The sequence below is a fragment of the Myxine glutinosa genome, chromosome 7, assembly GCF_964187855.1.
Source record: "Myxine glutinosa chromosome 7, kmMyxGlut1.1, whole genome shotgun sequence".
Taxonomy (NCBI): Eukaryota; Metazoa; Chordata; class Myxini; order Myxiniformes; family Myxinidae; genus Myxine; species Myxine glutinosa.
In genome coordinates this window covers 121,584,612-121,605,235 of record NC_136267.1, presented here as the reverse complement: position 1 = coordinate 121,605,235, position 20,624 = coordinate 121,584,612, and the positions used below count along the sequence as shown (strand labels likewise).

The window sequence follows — 20,624 nt, the reverse complement described above, 5'->3', positions numbered from 1 at the left end:
TGGAAACGAGTCCTTAACTGACATAGACTAAGAATAACTAGCAAGATGTCCTATAGTTGTCTACGTGAGATGCGGTGGACCTGGGCACGACATTTAATGGGGGAAAAAGGGGAAGGTCGGTTCTACAGAGTGTTATTTACAGGCAATGGGACTAGGGAATGGGGGATTGGGGATAGTTGGGGAGTGTTGGGGAAATAGGGGAATATTTACAAGCGGATATGGAGGCCAAATGCCATATCCGCAACAATATGATAAAGGGAGCGGGAGACAAGATGGGGACAGAGGGAAGCACACAAGTACAACAGCAGAGAACAGGGACATCGGGGGATCTGTGGGAGGGAGAAGGCTTGGGGAGAGGAGCCATGGGAAGGGGGGAGGCGGGGTGGGAGATCCGTATAAAACACGTGGACACTGCTAGGACTTCCAGGAAAGAAGTCGGTATTTCAAAAAAGTGGATCTGGGGTGAATTAACGGGGGTAGTGAAGATCTAGGTTTTGGAAGGGGGAAGATAAGAGATGGTGGTGAACAGCTGTTTTAAAGACCTGGAGGGAGGAGTGGGATTGAAGGGAGTGGGGAGTTTGTTCCAGAGGCGGGAGAAAAGAGGAATGAAGGAGTGAAGGTGAGCAGAGAGTTTTGATTTTGGCAGTTTAACCATAAGAGGGTTGCAGGCAGATCTTGTGCGACCTGTAGGAATATTTGGGGGACAGAGCACAGAGAGAGCTGGGGGAGCAAGGCCGGAGAAGAGTCGGTAGAAGACAGAAAGACCACCAACCTGCCTGCGGTGGGTGAGTGAAAGGCCCTTGGAGTTAGCTTCATCGCGGGGGATTCCAAAGATTCTGAAAGCTTTGGTTTCAACAGCGTGAAGCCGAGCTTGGTGTGAGGCAGGAGCACCGGCTCAGAGGGGAGAACAGTATTCCATTGAGCTGCGGATGAAAGCCTTGTATGTGGTGAGGACCTCAGGTGTGCCAAGGAAGGATTTCGCACGACGGAGGATGCCCAGTCGGCGACTGGCTTTGGAGGCCAGCTTGGAAATGTGGTTTTCCCAGGAAAGATCATGGCAGATAGTGAGACCCAAAAGCTTGAGAGACAGAACTTCTTGGAGAGGATTGTTGAGAAAGTGGATGGGAGGGTTGTCCAGTCGGTCTTTTCGGAGAGACATCGTAAGAGTGTGAGATTTGTCAGGATTGAAAGACATGTTCCACTTGTTTGACCAGTCTGTGATTTTGTCCAGGTCTGCAGAGAGTGAGGAGGCTGCAGACTGCCGATCCGAGGGATGAGGAATGGAGCGGCAGATAGTGGAATCATCAGCAAAGAGATAGAGAGGATTTTCCAGAGAGTCAGAGAGATCATTGATGAAGACCAGAAAAAGCACAGGGCCCAGAACACTACCTTGGGGAACTCCAGCCTGAACAGGAAGAGGAGATGAGAGAAACCCATTCAGGGCGACATGATATTGTAGCACGATATTTAAAAAAAAGTTGTGGACAGATTCGGACGAAATTTGGTGAGCATGTTGGGTGTGTGATATGGACAAATTTATTTGATTTTGGTGAAAGTCCGAATCCACATCAGTGGGATACAAAACACAACGTTCACCTGGCGGACGTAGCTATGCTCTCTACCGAGTGCCATTCTAGTTAAACCTGTTTAAACCGATTGGCGAAACAGTCGAGTTGAGCTGGTTTTAAACTCCTTGTTACGACAAGTTACTCCAACAACAGCGAGCAACACTAAAGTTTACTTTCCTCGCGGAATTTCGTCCAAGTTGTCCTGATATTCCTGCAAACAGGTACAGCCATAGCTATACACGGGATTACAGCGAACCTGGTGTCCCCTCCCCGTTTCTGATAAACGATGGAAGTGATAAGTGAAATGAGACAAAAGTGTCGGCGCAAGGGAGGAGCAGCCCGAGGTCGAGAGAGGATGAGCGTCGATGAAAAGCACAAGGAGGGCACGACGAGTCGTCCAGGTGAAAGGCAGGTACGGTGGGTTGAGCTCGCAAAGTGAGGCGAGGCGAAGCTGGACCTGCTCGAACACGTTTCCCCGGGATCCTTGGGTGGCCCGGCCCGCAGGTCGGTGGCCCCCCTGACGGGCGTGCCCGGGCCTGCCCTCCCACCCGGGCCGCTATATAGCACCGACGTGAGAAACGCGCACCTTCAAGGTGCTGCAACCCGACAGGTGTGTTTGGCCTGCACTCTCTTTATCCGTGTGTGTGTGTGTGTGTGTGTGTGTGTGTGTGTGTGTGTGTGTGTGTGTGTGTGTGTGTGTGTGTGTGTGTGTGTGTGTGTGTGTGTGTGTGTGTGTGTGTCCTCGTTCGTCCGTCTCCGTCATATTCGTGTAATTCATTCGTCCGAGAATCCGATCCAGACTGGTTGTTGATTTAAGCTTTTGTAATCGCGTTTGAGACTTCCTTCTTTACCAGGTGTCTGCCGTGACGCCGACTTCACCTCTCTACCTGTATTCCTTGTGTTTACTTAATTGCTCTCGGTGTTGTAAGGATGATGATAATGAAGAGTGGAAGAAGAAGATTTTTTTTTTTTTGCAATGAGTTAAAGTGCTGCTTGGATTGAGATGTACACAAGTTTGAGCGTAGTGTTCAGAAAGAGGAACTAGAGAGGAGTAAAAGTGGATCTCGTAGAAGTGGGAGCACAGGTGATGAGCGTGCAGGTGATTCTTCATTTAATAACTTATACCAGTTCCCCGAGCAGGAACTTCGACGCAAGACGAGGCCATTAGGCCAATCGAAGCCTGTGCTATTATTACCAACCTATGGTTGTTTGTCCGTGTACCGAGTGTGCTTAATCTTACCAAAAGGATCAGGTCATATTAATAAGTGTTACAAATTGAAACTTCATTTCAATAATGGCTTTGCAATGTCCGAGAAGACGAATAAGACCGAGTTCTTCATTAGATTGTTTTGGTGAAGCACGTCGCAGGTGGGCATCCATGAGGATGTGACACTTACATGACGGTCCAAACGGCCTTTTTCTGGATCCGCGGGTAATTAGCCTTCCAAACGTTGTCATCTGAACCAATAACTCATGAATCTGCGAATCCAGATGGAAATCCCATATATTATAGCCATTCGTGCAGCGTGTACTTGTACGTCCTTGTAATCACGTTGTTAAAGTACACCGATATATATATAGCTATATCTATATTATAATAGCCGTAGATGATTCTGTCTGTCTGTCTGTCTGTCTATCTGTTGGGTGTCTGTCCGGGGTGTGGCTTACTCGGTTTGCAGAGTAGCTCCACCCATAGCTCCACCCATTCTGGGAGTGGCTATAAACAAATATCCACCATTTTATTAACTCGCATAGCTTTGAGTCCTGTTTTGTAGGCCCGTGGTGTCTTGCTCTCCCCCAGTTTTATTTCAAATCAAATTCGATAAATCATTTCATTTTTCACAGTCGCTAACATAGTTTTAGACTCGGTTGAAAAAAAACGGGAAGAAAATCCGATGAAAGTTGCCGTTTATAGAACGAAATGAATTCTCAAAGGCCTGTAACTTCAAGGCCATTGAGTCTCTCTCACGCCTTTATCTCCAATCTAACTCACCATATGATTTCATTTTTATCGATGGTTTTACTTTTAGACTCGGTGTCAGCAATAATTGAGAACAATCCACACACGCGGGAAAATGCAGAGATATATTTTTTAAAATCGCGTCATGGTGTATCATACACCGCCCAACATGACACCGCCGGCAATGTGTCGATATATATTAAAAATTCGCTTTTGCTTTTCCGTTATGATATATTACTATTTCGTTTGATGATAGTCGTCACAAAAACGTCAACAATGATGCCGACATATATTTCTTCGTTTTTATTTCATTCAACATATTAGCCGGAAGTAAAATATGTTTCAGGAAATTACCGAGAGATATTTCTTCGTTTTTTTTATTAGTTATGTGCGCATACACTTTAATACACACACATACACACATAGGTTTATTTGAAATCTTTAATTTTCCACAATATAATTTACTTGCCATTTATCATTTGATGATTACGAGACAAATTCCTCTTGAGGATCGTGACAATTCATGCGTTGCGTGGAAACTTCCATTTCCAAAATGAATGAGACGATCGATGAAGAACGACTCGGTGTCACCAACGCGGGAAAATGCAGAGATATATTTTTTAAAATACACCATATCACCGCACAACACCGCCCAACAGCCAACAAGTATCATACACCGCCCAACAGCCAACGAGTATCATACACCGCCCAACATGACACAGACAGCAACATGTCGACATTATCGCTTTTTCTTTAAACCGAGTGAACCGAGCCGAACCGAATACACCGCGTGAATTCACCGAGCGAATTTCAGCCAATTCCACCTATTTCTTCGTTTTTATTTTATTCGTTACCAGCAGAAGTACCCAGCGTTGCCGGGCGGGGGAGGGGGGAAGGGCACGTACACTTTAAACATGTATATACATGTGGGATGTGGGATATATACATGTGGGACATGTGTACGTGTGTGTACGTGTGTACGTGTGTGTGTGTGTGTGTGTGTGTGTGTGTGTGTGTGTGTGTGTGTGTGTGTGTGTGTGTGTGCGCGTGCATATGTGTGTGTGTGTGTATATATGTGTGTGTATGTGTATGTAGGCTAACCCCCGCTCTAGCAGGGAAAATGGCCTTAAAATGCATGTTGTTGTTGTATGTGTATATACATGTCTGTGTGTGTGTGTTTGTGTGTATATGTGTCTGTACGTGTGTGTGTGTCTGTTTTTGTGTGTGTGTGTGTGTGTGTGTGTGTGTGTGTGTGTGTGTGTGTGTGTGTGTGTGTGTGGAGATGTATATATGTGTATATATGTGTATATGTGGATACATATGTGTATACATATTTGCATATGTGCATATGTGTATATGTGTCTGTACGTGTGTGTGTGTGTGTGTGTGTGTGTGTGTGTGCATGTGTGTCGATGTACGTGTGTGTGTATGTGTATATGTGTGTGGGTGTATATGTGTGTGTGTGTGTATATGTAAACATGGGCCGGTGTGTGTGTAAAGTGTGAGGAGGTATTGGAGAGGAAAATGCAGAGATATATTTTTTTAAATCGCGCCATGATGATAAACGAAAATACACCGCCTAAAATAACAGTCGACATATATTTAAAATTCGCCATACACATCCATGCGGGAATCCCACGGGCATGGATGTGTGTGACATTTCGACATATTGAGTTCGATGCTGCGCCTGCACATTCAGTTATATAAGATGGTTACTGGCAATTGATCACATCCACAAATGATGTAATCCACACAATTTATGTACTTTACATAACGTTAATAGGAATACATGCCCGTGTAGATGGGAATGACATATAATTCACCGAAAACGTTGAAGCAACCGCATAATATTACGGTGATGTTTAACTCTGAGAATAGTTCTAAATTTAAAAAACTTTCTTCTGATATTTGTGATTTATTTCAAACAAACTGTATTTCCCAGCTACACGGGCATGTATTCCTATTAACGTTATGTAAAGTACATAAATTGTGTGGATTACATCATTTGTGGATGTGATCAATTACCAGTAACCATTTTATATAACTGAATGTGCAGGTGCAGCATCTAACTCAATATGTCGAAATGTCACACACGTCCATGCCCGTGGGATTCCCACGGGTGACCCCGCTAGTATATATATATTTAATCCTGCATGTGATCCGTGTATACAAGCAAGCAAGCTCCAAAGTGTGAACTAATTCCTTTCCATGTATACAAATCGAGCATATGGTATGTGGAACATACATCGCCCATGATCGAGTGGTAAATGTGTCGTTTCGTGGTAGGGGAGAGGGGGATAAGTTGAGCCACCCCCTACTACACTAGAAGTGCCAGGGTAGAGAGACCTGAAAGGTGGCGCCACCTATGCATAACTGCATGGTATTCATAGAATACTTACCCTGCGCAGTCAACTTGGTGCGAGCCAACTCTTCTGTTTTTGAACATTTTTTTCCTTTCATCCAATATGGCTGCCAGACCATGAGAGCGATGACATCATAAATTTATATTCTCTAATATAATTGTTGCATAGATCATGCTCAATACATTTCAAACTGATCAGACTAAGCGTTGTCCCTGTCGAATTATGACGTCATAATTATGGCACCAATGACGTCATCGTTAACAACACCTATTCCCCATATGGAGTTCTTTACAATGAGCCATGTTTCAATTTTTTCCATAGAGCGGTTTTGGAGATATAGAGGTGCAACTTTTTTCAGTTTTTCCAAGATAGTGCCTGTACCACATGACCTATGACGTCATGATTATCATTAAAATATTCCAAATTATCATTAAATTTCGTGTCCATCAGACCAACAGTTGCTGAAATTTTTAAAATAATGATCGGATGGATAAGTGTTGTATTTGTCGAATTATGACGTCAAAACGAAGGCACCGATGACATCATCATTAACATATTTTATTCCCCATGGGGAGTAGTTGACAATGAGCCAGGTCTCAATTTTTTCCATGTAGTGGTTTCAGAGATATAGAGGTGCGGAGTTTTTCCAAGATGGCGCCTGTACCATGTGACCTATGACGTCATACTAATCATTAAAGTATTCTGCAGGAGGAGGCCCTCCTATGGTGAAAATTTTATGTCAATCAGACCAACGGTTGCCGAGAAAATGTATTTTTAAAATGCAGACACAGCACACGGCACACATACGCACCTGAATGTTTAACCCCGCTTTTCACTTCACGAGCGCAGGGTAACTAGCCACAGACTTTGCTTGTTGATGTCAGGAAAACGCAGTTTTAGACGGAGAATCATGCAGCGAAGAAAATCCGTCGGGGGTGGCTCAACTTACCCCACAGCTCAACTTGTCTTATGGCTCAACTAATATCTTATAGCTCAACTTACCTTATGGCTCACCTTACACAGTGGCTCAACTTACCCTGTGTCTCAACTTACCTAAGTCATGACTTTTCCTCGTTCGTATAGTATGACATCATAGTTCGTTGGAAACCAAATCTTAATGAGACAACTCCAGATGAGCAGGCTACCACGAGCTTGTCAATTTATTGTATAATTTTAGTGTTTTTATTCCACCGTTGTACAATAATTATAATATTCTCTGATAAGATGTGTTTGAACACATAATACTAACTTATTAATCTGGTTGACAGGGCAGGTATATAAGGTCCGATACCTTATATAATGTGGGTTTGAATTCCAACTCGACTATAAACTGTCAATACTGGTGTTCAAAGCAGGGCATTGTGACAAATGAAGATACTGTCCTTTAGAAAAGTTTAAGCTGGCTATCACATCTGCTAGCATTTGCTTGTGCATGTTAGGGGTTCCAACATACCTTTTTTAAAGAGAGAGTGGCCAATTTCTGAATTCCTGCCTGAATCTACAGGTTGCACTGCTGGAAATGATCCAACCAGCAGCCAAGTCCTGCACACACATGAAACATAATTATTAATATTTATTTTATTTTGGAATGCCATAATTATAAAATATAAAATAATTTTATAATTATTTTTATTTTATAATTATAAAAATTAATGTAATTATTTTCTTTTATATATATATATATATAATATATATAATATATATATATATATATATATATATATATATATATATATATATATATATATATATATATATATATATAATTTTATTTTTTTAAATAATTTATTTTGTAATTTTTATTTTATTTTGGAATGCCATAATTATAAAATACTAGCAGAAGTACCCGGCATTGCCGGGCGGGGGAGGGGAGGGGAACGGGGGGGAGGGGAGAAGAGTGGGAGGGGGAGGGGGAGAGGGGAGAAGAGGGGGGGATGGGGAGGGTGAGGGATGGGAGGGGGTGGGAGGAGGCGGGGTGGGAGGGGGGAGGGGGGAGGGGAGGAGTGGAGGAGGGAGGGGAGGAGGGGAGGGGGGAAGGGGGGAGGGGTGGGGCGGGGGGAGGGGAGGAGGGGGAGGGGAGAGGGGAGGGGGGGGAAAGGGGGAGGGGGAGGGGGAAGGGGAAGGGGAGGGGGAAGGGAAGGGGGGAGGGGAACGGGGGGGAGGGGAGAAGAGGGGGGAGGGGAGAAGGGTGGGGGAGGGGAGGGGGAAAAGGGAGGGGGAGGGGAGAAGGGGAGGGGGAGGGGAGAAGGGGAGGGGGTGGGGTGGAGGGGGAAGGGAGGGGGGAGGGGGGGAGGGGGAAGGGGGAGGGGAGGGGGGAGGGGGAGGGGGAGGGGGGTATTTATTTTATTTTGGAATGCCATAATTATAAAATATAAAATAATTTTATATTTATTTTTATTTTATAATTATAAGAATTCATGTAACTATTTTATTATATATATATATATATATAAATATTATTATTATTTTTTTTAAATAATTTATTTTGTAATTTTTATTTTATTTTGGAATGCCATAATTATAAAACATAAAATAATTTTATAATTATTTTTATTTTATAATTATAAGAATTAATGTAACTATTTTATTATATATATATATGTATTTTTTTTTAAATAATTTCTTTTGTAATTTTTATTTTATTGTATTATATGATGATAGAACCCACCATAGGATAAATACTATATACATTTTTGGCCCCGCCCCCTACTAAGGATGACACTGCTCTTGCACCTTCGTGCCATGTGTTCATCATAACTACAAAGTTTGGTGAATTTCTGCCCCTGTTTAGCAGGATGAGTTATCGTGATGGACAGACAGACGGAGCCGATTAAAATATCCCCTGTTTTTTTCTAAAAGCGTGGAGATAATAATCCATTATACTAGGGTAGTAGAGTATTGAACATTGTGAAGTATGTGAGAAGAGTAGATGTAAAAATGTCTCATCGGGCTGTGAGCAAATTACCATTAGTTCCAAAGTTTAATTTGTATAAACACAACTCGGGTAAACAGAGGCCAAATGTCCCAACCCTTGACCCAAGAAATATATTTCTCTCACAGAAAGAAGCACTTTCCTGATAAGCTGTAACCTGCTGTCAGTATGGCCCGATAATGCGTGCATCTCTGTTAGGCCAAAGATAACATCACAACAACTGGCAATTACCCAACACTGGTTCACACAAACGACTTAGAGTGACATCTGCAGATCTGATCTGCAGTGGATGTGGCAATGGGAAAACTAAATAGTATTTCTCTATATAATACGCTTGTTCGTCCGTCCGTCTGTGTGTAACATTCCGTTCCACCCATTGGTTGGACAGCTGGCCTGACTCCACCCACAATTTTAACCTGGAAAATCAGCAACTATCGGGGACGCCTCTTCACGGTGATTTACCCCCCCCCCCCCCCCCCATGCCAAATCTTCCCCATTCTTCCCTGCTTCCCTGATTTGTCAGGGCAGCGCAGTCACGGTCAGAGTGCCGATCGATCCCCATAAATGGACCGGCCCTTTCCTTCTTGTCTCTCTAACTCTGTCGTGGCCGGTGTACACCATCCTGGATGTGGAGGATCTCTGGGTCGTTCTGGTCGCTATTTCCAACCAGCTTCTCTTAAAAGACTCGACGAGGAACCATAAAACCCATGTCATTATAAAGGTTTTTGTCAGAGGATTTCCGGCAATCTCACAATATTGTGAAGGAAAACATCCGCCATTACTTACTTTTAACCATGTATATATATATATGCATCATGAAGGTAATCAGTTTCAAGGCGTCTGTTGCCAAAGTTGGTCTGCTCATGGTTACTTGAGAGTTGCAGTTCCATGGGGGCTTCCACATGTCTCGCAGGATTGTGAGTTGGACTGGCGACCGTGACGGGCCGTGACATGTAGGAGCTGTTTCGATGGTGGTTTCTGTGAAGTCGGTAATCACATGATTGTGGGGGGGAGGGTGGGATGGAGAGTTAAATATTCCGCTGTTTCAATGAGGAAAAGAAGGAATATGGGATGATGAATGTGGGAATTGCTTTCATGAGTGGGAAGAGGGTGAGGATGTGAGGGCAGAGTTGGGGTTGGGAGGGGGGAAAGCAAACATGGGACAGATTTGGGAGGGGGAGGTTGAGGATTTGTTTTATGGGTGAGGTTGAGGAGTTGTGGAGGGGCAATGGGGTTGGCAGGTGGTTTTGAATGCTTGAAGTGGGTAGGGGATTGATGCCTTATGGTATGCAGGGGTAGAGTGAGGACTTGGGGCTGGGGGTGGGGGGGGGGAGCATAAATTGAACACATTTGGGAGGGGGAGGTTGGGGATTTTTTTGGAGGTGGGATGGGATTGAGGAGTTGTGGTGGGGAGGGGGTTTGAAGGGTTGAAGTTGGAAGGGGATTGATGCCTTAGGGTTGGGAGGGGGAGGTTGGGGATTTTTTTGGAGGTGGGATGGGATTGAGGAGTTGTGGTGGGGAGGGGGTTTGAAGGGTTGAAGTTGGAAGGGGATTGATGCCTTAGGGTTGGGAGGGGGAGGGGGAGGTGGAAGTTGAGGACTTGGGGTTTGGGGGAAGAGAGTTGATGACTTGGGGTTTGTGAGAGGGGGCAGGAGGGGGTGGAGAGTTAATGACTTGAAGTCACATTTTACATTGCTCGGATGTTTCACGGGTTCATGCTAGCTTATTTCAAAAGAAATGCAAGAAAACAGGATTTAAAAATCCATGTTATCTCACTAATCTCAGCGTTAACAAGGCTCAACATGCAATTTACGATATACCTTGTGCTGAACTCACTGAGTGTGACGGTGCAGATAGGAAACGTTTCTTGGTGTGTAATGTTTCAGTGCGACTGAACCCTAATGCAGTGTGTGATGGGAGATCATGAAGGGTCATCTTGGGGAGAGGGAAAGGTCTCAATGTGGCTTTGCAGCTTGTTGAACAGATATCTCGACCAATACATTTGTCTACACCATGTTTGAAAATTTTCACCTTTTGTTGCCTTGTAACCTGAAATTAAATTGCATTAAATCAGACGCCTTCCGCCTTAATTTACACATCGTAACCCACAACTTCCACGTGAAAAACAAATTTTTACAAATTTCACAAAATTGATTAAAAACACAAAACTAGAATATATTGGCTGGATAAGTGTCCACCGTCCTAATAATAGCATTTCTAAATTAGCTCAGGTGTATCCAATCATCTTAAAAATCACACACCAAGGTAACCTGTGTTAAATTGTAGTGATTTTGATTATTCAAGAATAAAATCATCTGTTCCTGGAGGTTTCCTCTGCTGGGCTGTGCATTTCACAGCAAAGACTCAACCATGAACACCAAGGAGCTTTCAACAGATCTCCGGGATAAAGTTGTGGAAAGCCACAAATCAAGGGATGGGTATAAAAATACTTCAAAGGCCTTGAATATCCCTTGGAGCACAGTCAAGACAATCATTAAGAAGTGGAAGGCGTATGGTATCACCAAGACCATGCCTAGATCAGGCCGTCCCTCCAGACTGAATGATCAAGCAAGGAGGATCCTGATCAGAGAGGCCACCAAGAGGCCAATGGCAACTTTGAAAGAGCTACAGGCTTTTCTGGCAAGACTGGTCACTGTGGGCATATGACAACAAGAACCCAAGCACTCCACAAGTCTGGCCTGTATATGGTTGGGTGGCAAGAAGGAAGCCATTACTCAAAAAATCCCAACTTGAGTCCCATTTGAGGAATGCAAAAAAAACACTCTGGCGATCCTGAATTCATGTGGCAAAACGTTTTGTGGTCTCTGGCCTAAATGCAAAACATGATGTTTGGTGCAAACGCAATGCATCAAATCACCCAAAGAACACCATCCCTACTGTGAAGCAGGGTGGTGGCAGCATCATGTTATGGGGATGTTTCTTGTCAGCAGAAACTGGGACACTTGTCAGGATAGAAGGGAAAATAGATGGAGCAAAACACAGAAACATAGGGGCAATACCGCTGGTGCTCACCTGGTAGAATAACCAGTATATTACACTGAATAAAATTATTTGAAACCAATTTCAATGGTTTCTAGAAGACAGGGCAGCATGTAGAATCATACTAACATAATCATAACACTTTAAACAAGCAAACAAAAAAAACCTAGTTTGGGGGGAAACTCCTCACCCCCTCCCCCCCACCCCCCTTCCATCCTGTATACCTCCTCAGAGCCCAATTTCTAATGCCTTGAAACATTGGTGATTAAGGTTGTGGTGAGGTTTCTTTGAAATTGTGGATGTAGTTTCAGAGAAGAAGGCAAATATCCATTTTGGGGGGTCAAACCTGGGCCCACTTTGACCCCCACCCCCCCCATAGATCCCTTTAAACTTAGATTTTCTTCATGCCGTGAACAAACTTCGGTACAGCACGGGTGGTGAAGGTTGTGGTGAAGTTTCATCGAAATATTTTGTGTAGTTTCAGACAAAAAAGCAAATATCTATTTTGGGGGGTCAAACCTGGATGCACTTTGACCCCCACTGGACCCCCTCAGACCCCGATTTTTTTTAATACCGTGAACAAACTTTAGTCACAACACAACAAATATCATTTGTGCCAAATTTGGTCGCAATCCCATCAGCGGTTTCGGAGAAGAAGTTTCAAGTGTTTACGGACAGACGGACAACACGACATCGCATAAGCTTCCCTGAACTTCATTCCAGGTGAGTTAAAAATCCCAGAGGAAAACCTGCTGCCCTCTACAAGAAAGCTGAAATTGGGACGGAGGTTCACCTTTCAGCATGATAATGACCTGAAGCTCACAGCCAAAGCTACACTGGAATGGCTAAGGAACAAAAAGATAAATGTCCTTGAGTGGTCTAGTCAGAGCCCTGATCTAAATCCAAAATCTGTGCTAAGACTTGAAGATTGCTGTCCATCAACACTCCCCACGCAACTTGACTGAGCTTGAACAGTTTTATGCAGAAGAATGGGCAAATATTGCCCAATCAAGGCGTGCAAAGTTGGTGGAGACTTATTCCAACAGACTCACAGTCACAGTTGTAATAATTACTCTCAAAGGTGCTTCCACCAAGTATTAACCCAGGGGTGGACACTTTTCCATCCAAGATATTCTAGTATTTAAAATGAATTTTCTGAAAAATGTAGAATTTGTTTTTCACTTGGAAGTTGTGCGTTACGATGTGTAAATACAGGTGGGATAAGTCTGATTTAATGCATTTTAATTCAAGGCTATAAGGCAACAAAAGGTGAAAACTTTGAAAGGGGGTGTAGACTTTCTATAGGCACTGTGTATGTATATATACAGACTTGGCATTTAATATGGAATATTTTTTTATGGGGGTGAACTTACTTTTCAAGATGTCTTAGAACCAAAAGTTAATTGGAATTATGTTGAAATTATTCTAGATTTTGTTAATGTGACCTTTAAAAGAAACAAAAACCACATTTGACATTTCGAAACAAATAAATTGATCCTTGAAAGTGATGTAAACTGATATCGAACTCAATTCATAGACAGTACTGTGTTAAACTTCTGTACGTTTTCCAGAAGTATCTCTTTATTTTGCACATTAGCCAAAATTTTTTTTAACAAAAACAAAAGTTAAATTACGACTGGGATTACGGACAGTAAAATTACACTTCAGTACTTCGTGTAACCCCCACGAGCATTCAGGAGAGCACGTACACGTCGAGGCATGCTGTTCACGAGATTTGTCAAGGTTTGGACAGGAATCGCTTGCCATGCAGTGACAATAGCCTGCTGCAATTCACGCACAGAGGTAGGCTGCTGGTCCAAGTTGTCGATTTGACGCGTTAATTCTGCCCACAAGTTCTCTATCGGATTCATATCCGGGGAGATGGCAGGCCACTCCATATGCTCTACACCACAGTCAGCAAGAAAGTGTTGGATCATGCGAGCACGATGAGGCCGTGCATTGTCATCTTGGAAGACAAAGTTTCCTCGAAAGGCTGCACGAGCAAATGGAAGCAATGTTTCTTCCAGAATGGCCCTGTACTTGAACTGGTTCAGGTTTCCATTCAGAACAACCAGGTCAGTTTTGCCCCCTGCATGAAAAGCAGCCCAAACGGTCACCCCACCACCTCCAGCTTGGACTCTTGGCACTATACAATCTTTGTTGTAGGCTTCATGCACTTGTCTGCGCACTCGGACGTGGCCATCTTGACGATAGACCAGAAATCTAGACTCGTCACTGAAGATCACGTGATTCCAGTGTCCTGGCTGCCATTGACGGTGCTCTCTGGCCCACTACAATCGGCGCTGGCGGTGTTGTCTGGTCAGGCGTGGCTTTCTCAGGGGACGCCTGGCACGATAGCCTGCTTGAAGCAGTCGTTGGTTGACTAGCCTTCTGGATACAGGCACATTTGTCAGTTGCTGCCACTCAGCCCTAAGCCGATTAGCTGACTTGGTTTCGGCCATTGCGGACTAACCGGTGCAGCTGGCGATCATCCCGCCTTGTGGTTCTGCAGGGACGTCCTGGCCTCGGTATTGGAGTAGGGACACCCCTCTGAGCATTTTGTTTCAGGATCTTTGACACCTGACCATGAGTGATGCCATACTGCCGAGCAATAGCACGCTCTTTCATGCCGTAATTTCGTAAAGCCACCACTCCATGACAAACAGCATTGTCGAGTTGACAGACCATCTCCAGAGGAAGCGGCAATAACTTTTGGAGACGTGCAGCAGTTGTTTTCCACTAATACAGAACGCAACAACCCTTGTATACCCGACAGTGAAGCCAATCGTCAAATACACCTGTCCGTACATTTTGCCACGCCACCTGTGATATAATCCTGTTGTTGACTTCTTGCTGCGACAGACAATCAGTGACATGGTTCTTTTAACAAATAAATCACCGAAGGGTAAAAGAAACTCACCAGATTGATATACTGAGTTAAGAAAGTAAACCCAAGTCAAGAAAAAAAAATATTCCATATTAAATGCCAAGTCTGTATATATATATATATATATATATATATATATATATATATATATATATATATATATATAATTATATATATATATATATATATATATATAGATTATATATATATATATATATATATATATATATATATATGTATATATATATACATACATACATAAATACATCCACACACACACACACACACACACACACACACACACACACACACACACACACACACACACACACACACACACACTGCATTAACACCTCCCTCCCAAAACCTTCATGCTGTGGCCTGCATTTCTCCGTTGGAATTTCCTGCTTCAAAAGGCGCTTTTGTTTCATGTAACACATGACGTTGAGTGCCGAGGGGAGTGAAAGGGCAAGCAAGTTATCTCAAATACTGTGATGATTCCCACGCCACCTGGACAGGACATACAGGTTTACCCTCATGCCTTCTCAGAGCAAGCTGCTTGTGACGTATGCGTTTAAAGACAGGTGCAGGCAGGCAACGCAATCTATTTTTAACCAGCCAATTGCTGAAGAATCAGATAATTACAGCAAAAGTCCAGGTACACGTCAGTGGTTTGTATGTCGTCGTTTTATCAGGCTGGGGATGAAAAGGTAATCTTTAGTGACACGAAAATTCAGTCGAGCTACAGGATTGATTGCATGGACTATTTGAAAACGTTTTTTTAAACAAATGGCAGGGAATTCAAGCTGAGTGTGAATTAAATGAGATATACATGTCCACGCGTGCATGTAAACTGGTGTTCTAAATGCACGTTCAACTCGATCAATGTACAGTTGCAAATCTCTCAATGTATTTGCATTGAAATCACGTGATTGTGTCCTTTTACACCGATATCAATGTGCATGACATATGTTAGAGCCTCAAGCACTCACGTGACATTCACAGTTGTCTCCTTGACTAATTCAGTTATCTATGGCGGTATATCCCATAATCCATCCTCTTGGGAGAGGCTCGGAGATGCCAAACTACTTTTAGGTAAGACAGAGAGTGACGGTTTGACATTGCGTTCCCAGCAGTATTCAGGCCTACTAGTTTTCAGGCACCGTTTAGTATCTTGAAATTCCCTAATCGTGTGCTGGCAGATGAGATAGCTGGCTTAACGTCCTGTAGGAGGATAATTTATCATCCACTCTGAATCCCATCTTGGGAAGGTCTGACACTTGTGGAAAGGAGAATCCGGAATGCCTATCTGCTCCAAAATGCAATGATCATACCTGTTCCAAAACGAGAATGGCCCTCGGTAGAGAACATACCTCCGCCAGGTTCAACACTTTACAGTTTGTATCCCACCGATAGGTCAGATCTGGATCCGGTATGAACCCAAATGTAATCGGCTTGTTATTGTCACTTTACCAACTCATCCACCAAGTTTTATCATAATCTGTCAACAAACTTTAAAAATATCGTTCTATACATCAGTTTTAGCCCGATCACTCAATGATGAAGAATCACTGAAAAAAATTCTCTGATCCAGATCCGGATTCAGATCTTTATCAAAATTGAATCATTTAGTCCTTGTCGGATTCCCAACGTCTCCACCAAATTTCAGCCAAATCCTTCCACAATTTTTTGAGATATCCTGCTCACAGACAAACAGACAGGGGTGAAAACATAACTTCCACCCACCTTTACTAGCGGAGGGAATGAATGCATACCTGTTCCAAAATGTGGAATGCAATGATCCAATAATTAATAAACACAAACTTTTTCTCACCCATTTGTGCAGGTTGTGTGGTGAGACCCCTGAGACTTCCCGATCGGAGGCTGGCAATGGGAAAGGCCTCTCGGCGCAAACTCTCCGACTCCAGTGAGCAATATCATCATCATAGAGGTGTTTTTGAACCGGTATCACAAGGAGGTCAAACGGGATGGTGCAGAGGTAGCACACCTACTTTTGAGCTGTCTGCTCTGTGTTTGATTCCTGCCCCGACGACAGGTCGGAGTATTGGTGCTTCTCAGACAGGACGCTACATCATAAAATGCACCTTCTCTCGGATAGACCTAAAGTCAGGTGTCCCGACTGCCAGCATTAGCTGGTGGAGATTAAAGATCTCATGGTGTCTTTCGTGAAGAGTATGCGAGTTCTCGCCGGCACCCTGCTCAAATTACAAATTCCTGCCATGAATGCAAAGGCAAACCATGCAGTGGTTGGGTGGTCCTTCACCTTCATTGCAGTGGTTGATTGATCATGCAGTGGTTGGGTGGTCCTTCACCTTCATTGCAGTGGTTGATTGACCATCCAGTGGTTGGGGGGTCCTTCACCTTCATTGCAGTGGTTGTTTGATCATGCAGTGGTTGGGGGGTCCTTCACCTTCATTGCAGTGGTTGATTGATCCTGCAGTGGTTGGGTGGTCCTTCACCTTCATTGCAGTGATTGATTGATCATGCAGTGGTTGGGGGGTTCTTCACCTTCATTGCAGTGGTTGATTGACCATGCAGTGGTTGGGTGGTCCTTCACCTTCATTGCAGTGGTTGATTGATCCTGCAGTGGTTGGGTGGTCCTTCACCTTCATTGCAGTGGTTGATTTACCATCCAGTGGTTGGGGGGTCCTTCACCTTCATTGCAGTGGTTGTTTGATCATGCAGTGGTTGGGGGGTCCTTCACCTTCATTGCAGTGGTTGATTGACCATGCAGTGGTTGGGTGGTCCTTCACCTTCATTGCAGTGGTTGATTGATCCTGCAGTGGTTGGGTGGTCCTTCACCTTCATTGCAGTGATTGATTGATCATGCAGTGGTTGGGGGGTTCTTCACCTTCATTGCAGTGGTTGATTGACCATGCAGTGGTTGGGTGGTCCTTCACCTTCATTGCAGTGGTTGATTACCTTCGCAAAAGCGGAAGGTTATGTTTTGATCGCTGTGTATTTATTTGTATGTCTGTGTGTGTGTGTGTGTATGTTATTCGCATAACTCAAAAAGTATTCAACCGAATTGCATGAAATTTGGTGGGATGATTGGTTATTATACGGGACACATTTGATTAGATTTTGGGAGCAATCGGGTCAAAGGTCAAGGTCAAGGTCACGAAAAGGTCAAAATCGTATTTTTACCATAGCGCGGTCAATTTTTATCCAATTGGCATGCAACTAATGCCAAAATGTTCAGAATTCAATGCCCGATCTTGTGATATACGACATGACCCAGTGAAGACATTACCCTTGTTAGCGGTTGGGGGTCAAAGGTCAGGGGGGTCACGACCTTGCAAAATGTGCGTTTTTTGTCATAACTCGGTCAATTCTTATCCGATTTGCATGAAATCAGCACCAAACTGTTCACTGTTCTGTTCCCTACACTCCCATGCCAAGTACAGAACAGTAGCTGCGGCGAAGGTATGCGCTCTACCGAGTGCCCGTTCTAGTTGATCCTGCAGTGGTTGGGTGGTCCTTCACCTTCATTGCAGTGGTTGATTGACCATACAGTGGTTGGGGGGTCCTTCACCTTCATTGCAGTGGTTGATTGACGATGCAGTGGTTGGGGGGTCCTTCACCTTCATTGCAGTGATTGATTGATCATGCAGTGGTTGGGGAGTCCTTCACCTTCATTGCAGTGGTTGATTGACGATGCAGTGGTTGGGGGGTCCTTCACCTTCATTGCAGTGATTGATTGATCATGCAGTGGTTGGGGAGTCCTTCACCTTCATTGCAGTGGTTGGGGGGTCCTTCACCTTCATTGCAGTGGTTGGGGGGTCCTTCACCTTCATTGCAGTGGTTGATTGATCATGCAGTGGTTGGGGGGTCCTTCACCTTCATTGCAGTGATTGATTGATCATGCAGTGGTTGGGGGGTCCTTCACCTTCATTGCAGTGGTTGATTGACCATGCAGTGGTTGGGGGGTCCTTCACCTTCATTGCAGTGGTTGATTGATCATGCAGTGGTTGGGTGGTCCTTCACTTTCATTGCAGTGGTTGATTGATGATGCAGTGGTTGGGTGGTCCTTCACCTTCATTGCAGTGATTGATTGATCATGCAGTGGTTGGGGGGTCCTTCACCTTCATTGCAGTGGTTGATTGATGATGCAGTGGTTGGGTGGTCCTTCACCTTCATTGCAGTGGTTGATTGACCATGCAGTGGTTGGGGGGTCCTTCACCTTCATTGCAGTGGTTGATTGACCATGCAGTGGTTGGGTGGTCCTTCACCTTCATTGCAGTGGTTGATTGACCATGCAGTGGTTGGGTGGTCCTTCACCTTCATTGCAGTGGTTGATTGACCATGCAGTGGTTGGGGGGTCCTTCAATGAATATGTGAGGTCTGGTGCATCACATATTCCTTGCCAGGAGATTTCTTCCACAACACTGAATCTGCCTTCCGGAAGAGCACCAGAGACAGATGCGCTCGACTTGATCCGCTAGTTCGAGTTCTTTGTAATATGCCGCTCATCTGCGGATTTAAAGGATTATCCCTTCTTTTTTTAAAGTTTACCGTTTCTGAACTGTCCTAATTTTTTGCTTTGACCTTAATTATTTTTCAATGCCTTTCTACGCTACACAAATCCCAACTCCCTCCCTTCCCTGAAAATACCCACGTGACTTCACAGTGTGATGTTTTGTAAGTTATATGCTCACAATGAGTTTTGCATTGAGATCTCACATGTGGTATCCAAAATTTCAGATACAAAGAAACTTCTTGCTACAGAGACCTCATATAAAGCTTTTTAGGCAAAGGGTGGGATCTTAAATTGAGCAAAGTGGGGTAGTTACTGAGAAAAGGATGGAAGGGAAAGAGAGAGGATTTCTCTAATGCTTATAATTTGAGAGATTTTCTTTCTTCTACTTTCTTCTTTCGGGGGTAGCTCCTGAGATGCCTGTGGCTTGGAAGCATGCAAGGTCGTCCAGTCAGTCCGGCCTGCCAGGCCCAGGGCAGGCACTGCACCTGCAGATCACCAGCGCAGACTTCCCCGGAAGCTCCGTTCCGGGTGGTGACTTTGACAGCCAGGCAAGTGCGGAGCGAGAGCTTTGTGATAAAATGCGTGGTTACGGGAGATTGGAAAAGAGTGGATTTTTTCACTTATATTTAAACAATAATTTGACTTTTTCAGGGATTTGAGAGAATATGGTCACGTGTTGGCAACACTTGGTTTATAACAGCTGTTTCATCTCCCTGGCTGGTGAGCAGGCCGATTCACTGCCGGCACTGGAGGACTCGGAATCAGACAGGATGGGCCTCGAGTTTGAAGTGGATTCCCCTTACAGCAGCAGCTATAGTTCTGACGATGACATCTGGGAAGATGAAGACCCTGAAAAGGTCAGGACCTGAGACATGTTGGATTTGTAACCATTCCATAAAACATACTTTTGAATCGATGGATTTCTTTTGAGAGGCAGTGAAAGTCTCCTTCATTGTACACACACAGTCAGTTGGTTGGCAAAAGCTATATTTCAATGTTTTTATTTTTCAATTCCATGTCTCTTTCAATGCGGGGAGGTAGGGAGGTGCGAGGGGTGGAGGGAAGAGGTTGAGAAATGGAAGTTTTGTGATTTAGACTTGAAATAAGACACCATGGCCATTTTGTTAAACAATACCATTTCCATAAATAGCAAATCAGAGATCACACAATATTTAGATACGTTATAGCAGTTGGGTATGACTGATAGATGTTCTACTTGAAAAATGCATCATCTCCAATCAAAATCCTTCGGTGATAAATTGTTACAGCCTTTTAACGAAGGAGGAATTAACTAAATCCAGGATCACTGCTCACCTCCACTCATTTGTTCCTCTTTTTCCCCGCCTGTAGAACCAACCTCCACAGTCCACATCCTCTCCAATCTCATTCTTCTCTCCAGGTCTCCAAGACAGC

The 20,624-nt window shown here is 44.0% G+C and overlaps 1 protein-coding gene and 1 long non-coding RNA gene across 2 annotated transcripts in view; both read left to right on the top strand.

Moving 5' to 3' along the window:
* The first annotated feature begins 2,041 nt into the window (after positions 1-2,041).
* On the top strand, positions 2,042-19,759 carry LOC144893000 (uncharacterized). Its single transcript, XR_013624170.1, has 3 exons — positions 2,042-2,178; positions 16,557-16,637; positions 19,617-19,759. It is a non-coding gene; the product is annotated as an uncharacterized LOC144893000 (long non-coding RNA).
* Positions 19,760-19,861: 102 nt separating this feature from the next.
* LOC137431497 (E3 ubiquitin-protein ligase Mdm2-like) overlaps positions 19,862-20,624 on the top strand; it is a 3,344-nt gene continuing 2,581 nt past the window's right edge. The window contains exon 1 of the mRNA XM_078782215.1: positions 19,862-20,068. Within this exon, the coding sequence (XP_078638341.1) occupies positions 19,877-20,068 (192 nt within the window). The 5' untranslated portion in view covers positions 19,862-19,876. The remainder of the gene's footprint in view (positions 20,069-20,624) is intronic.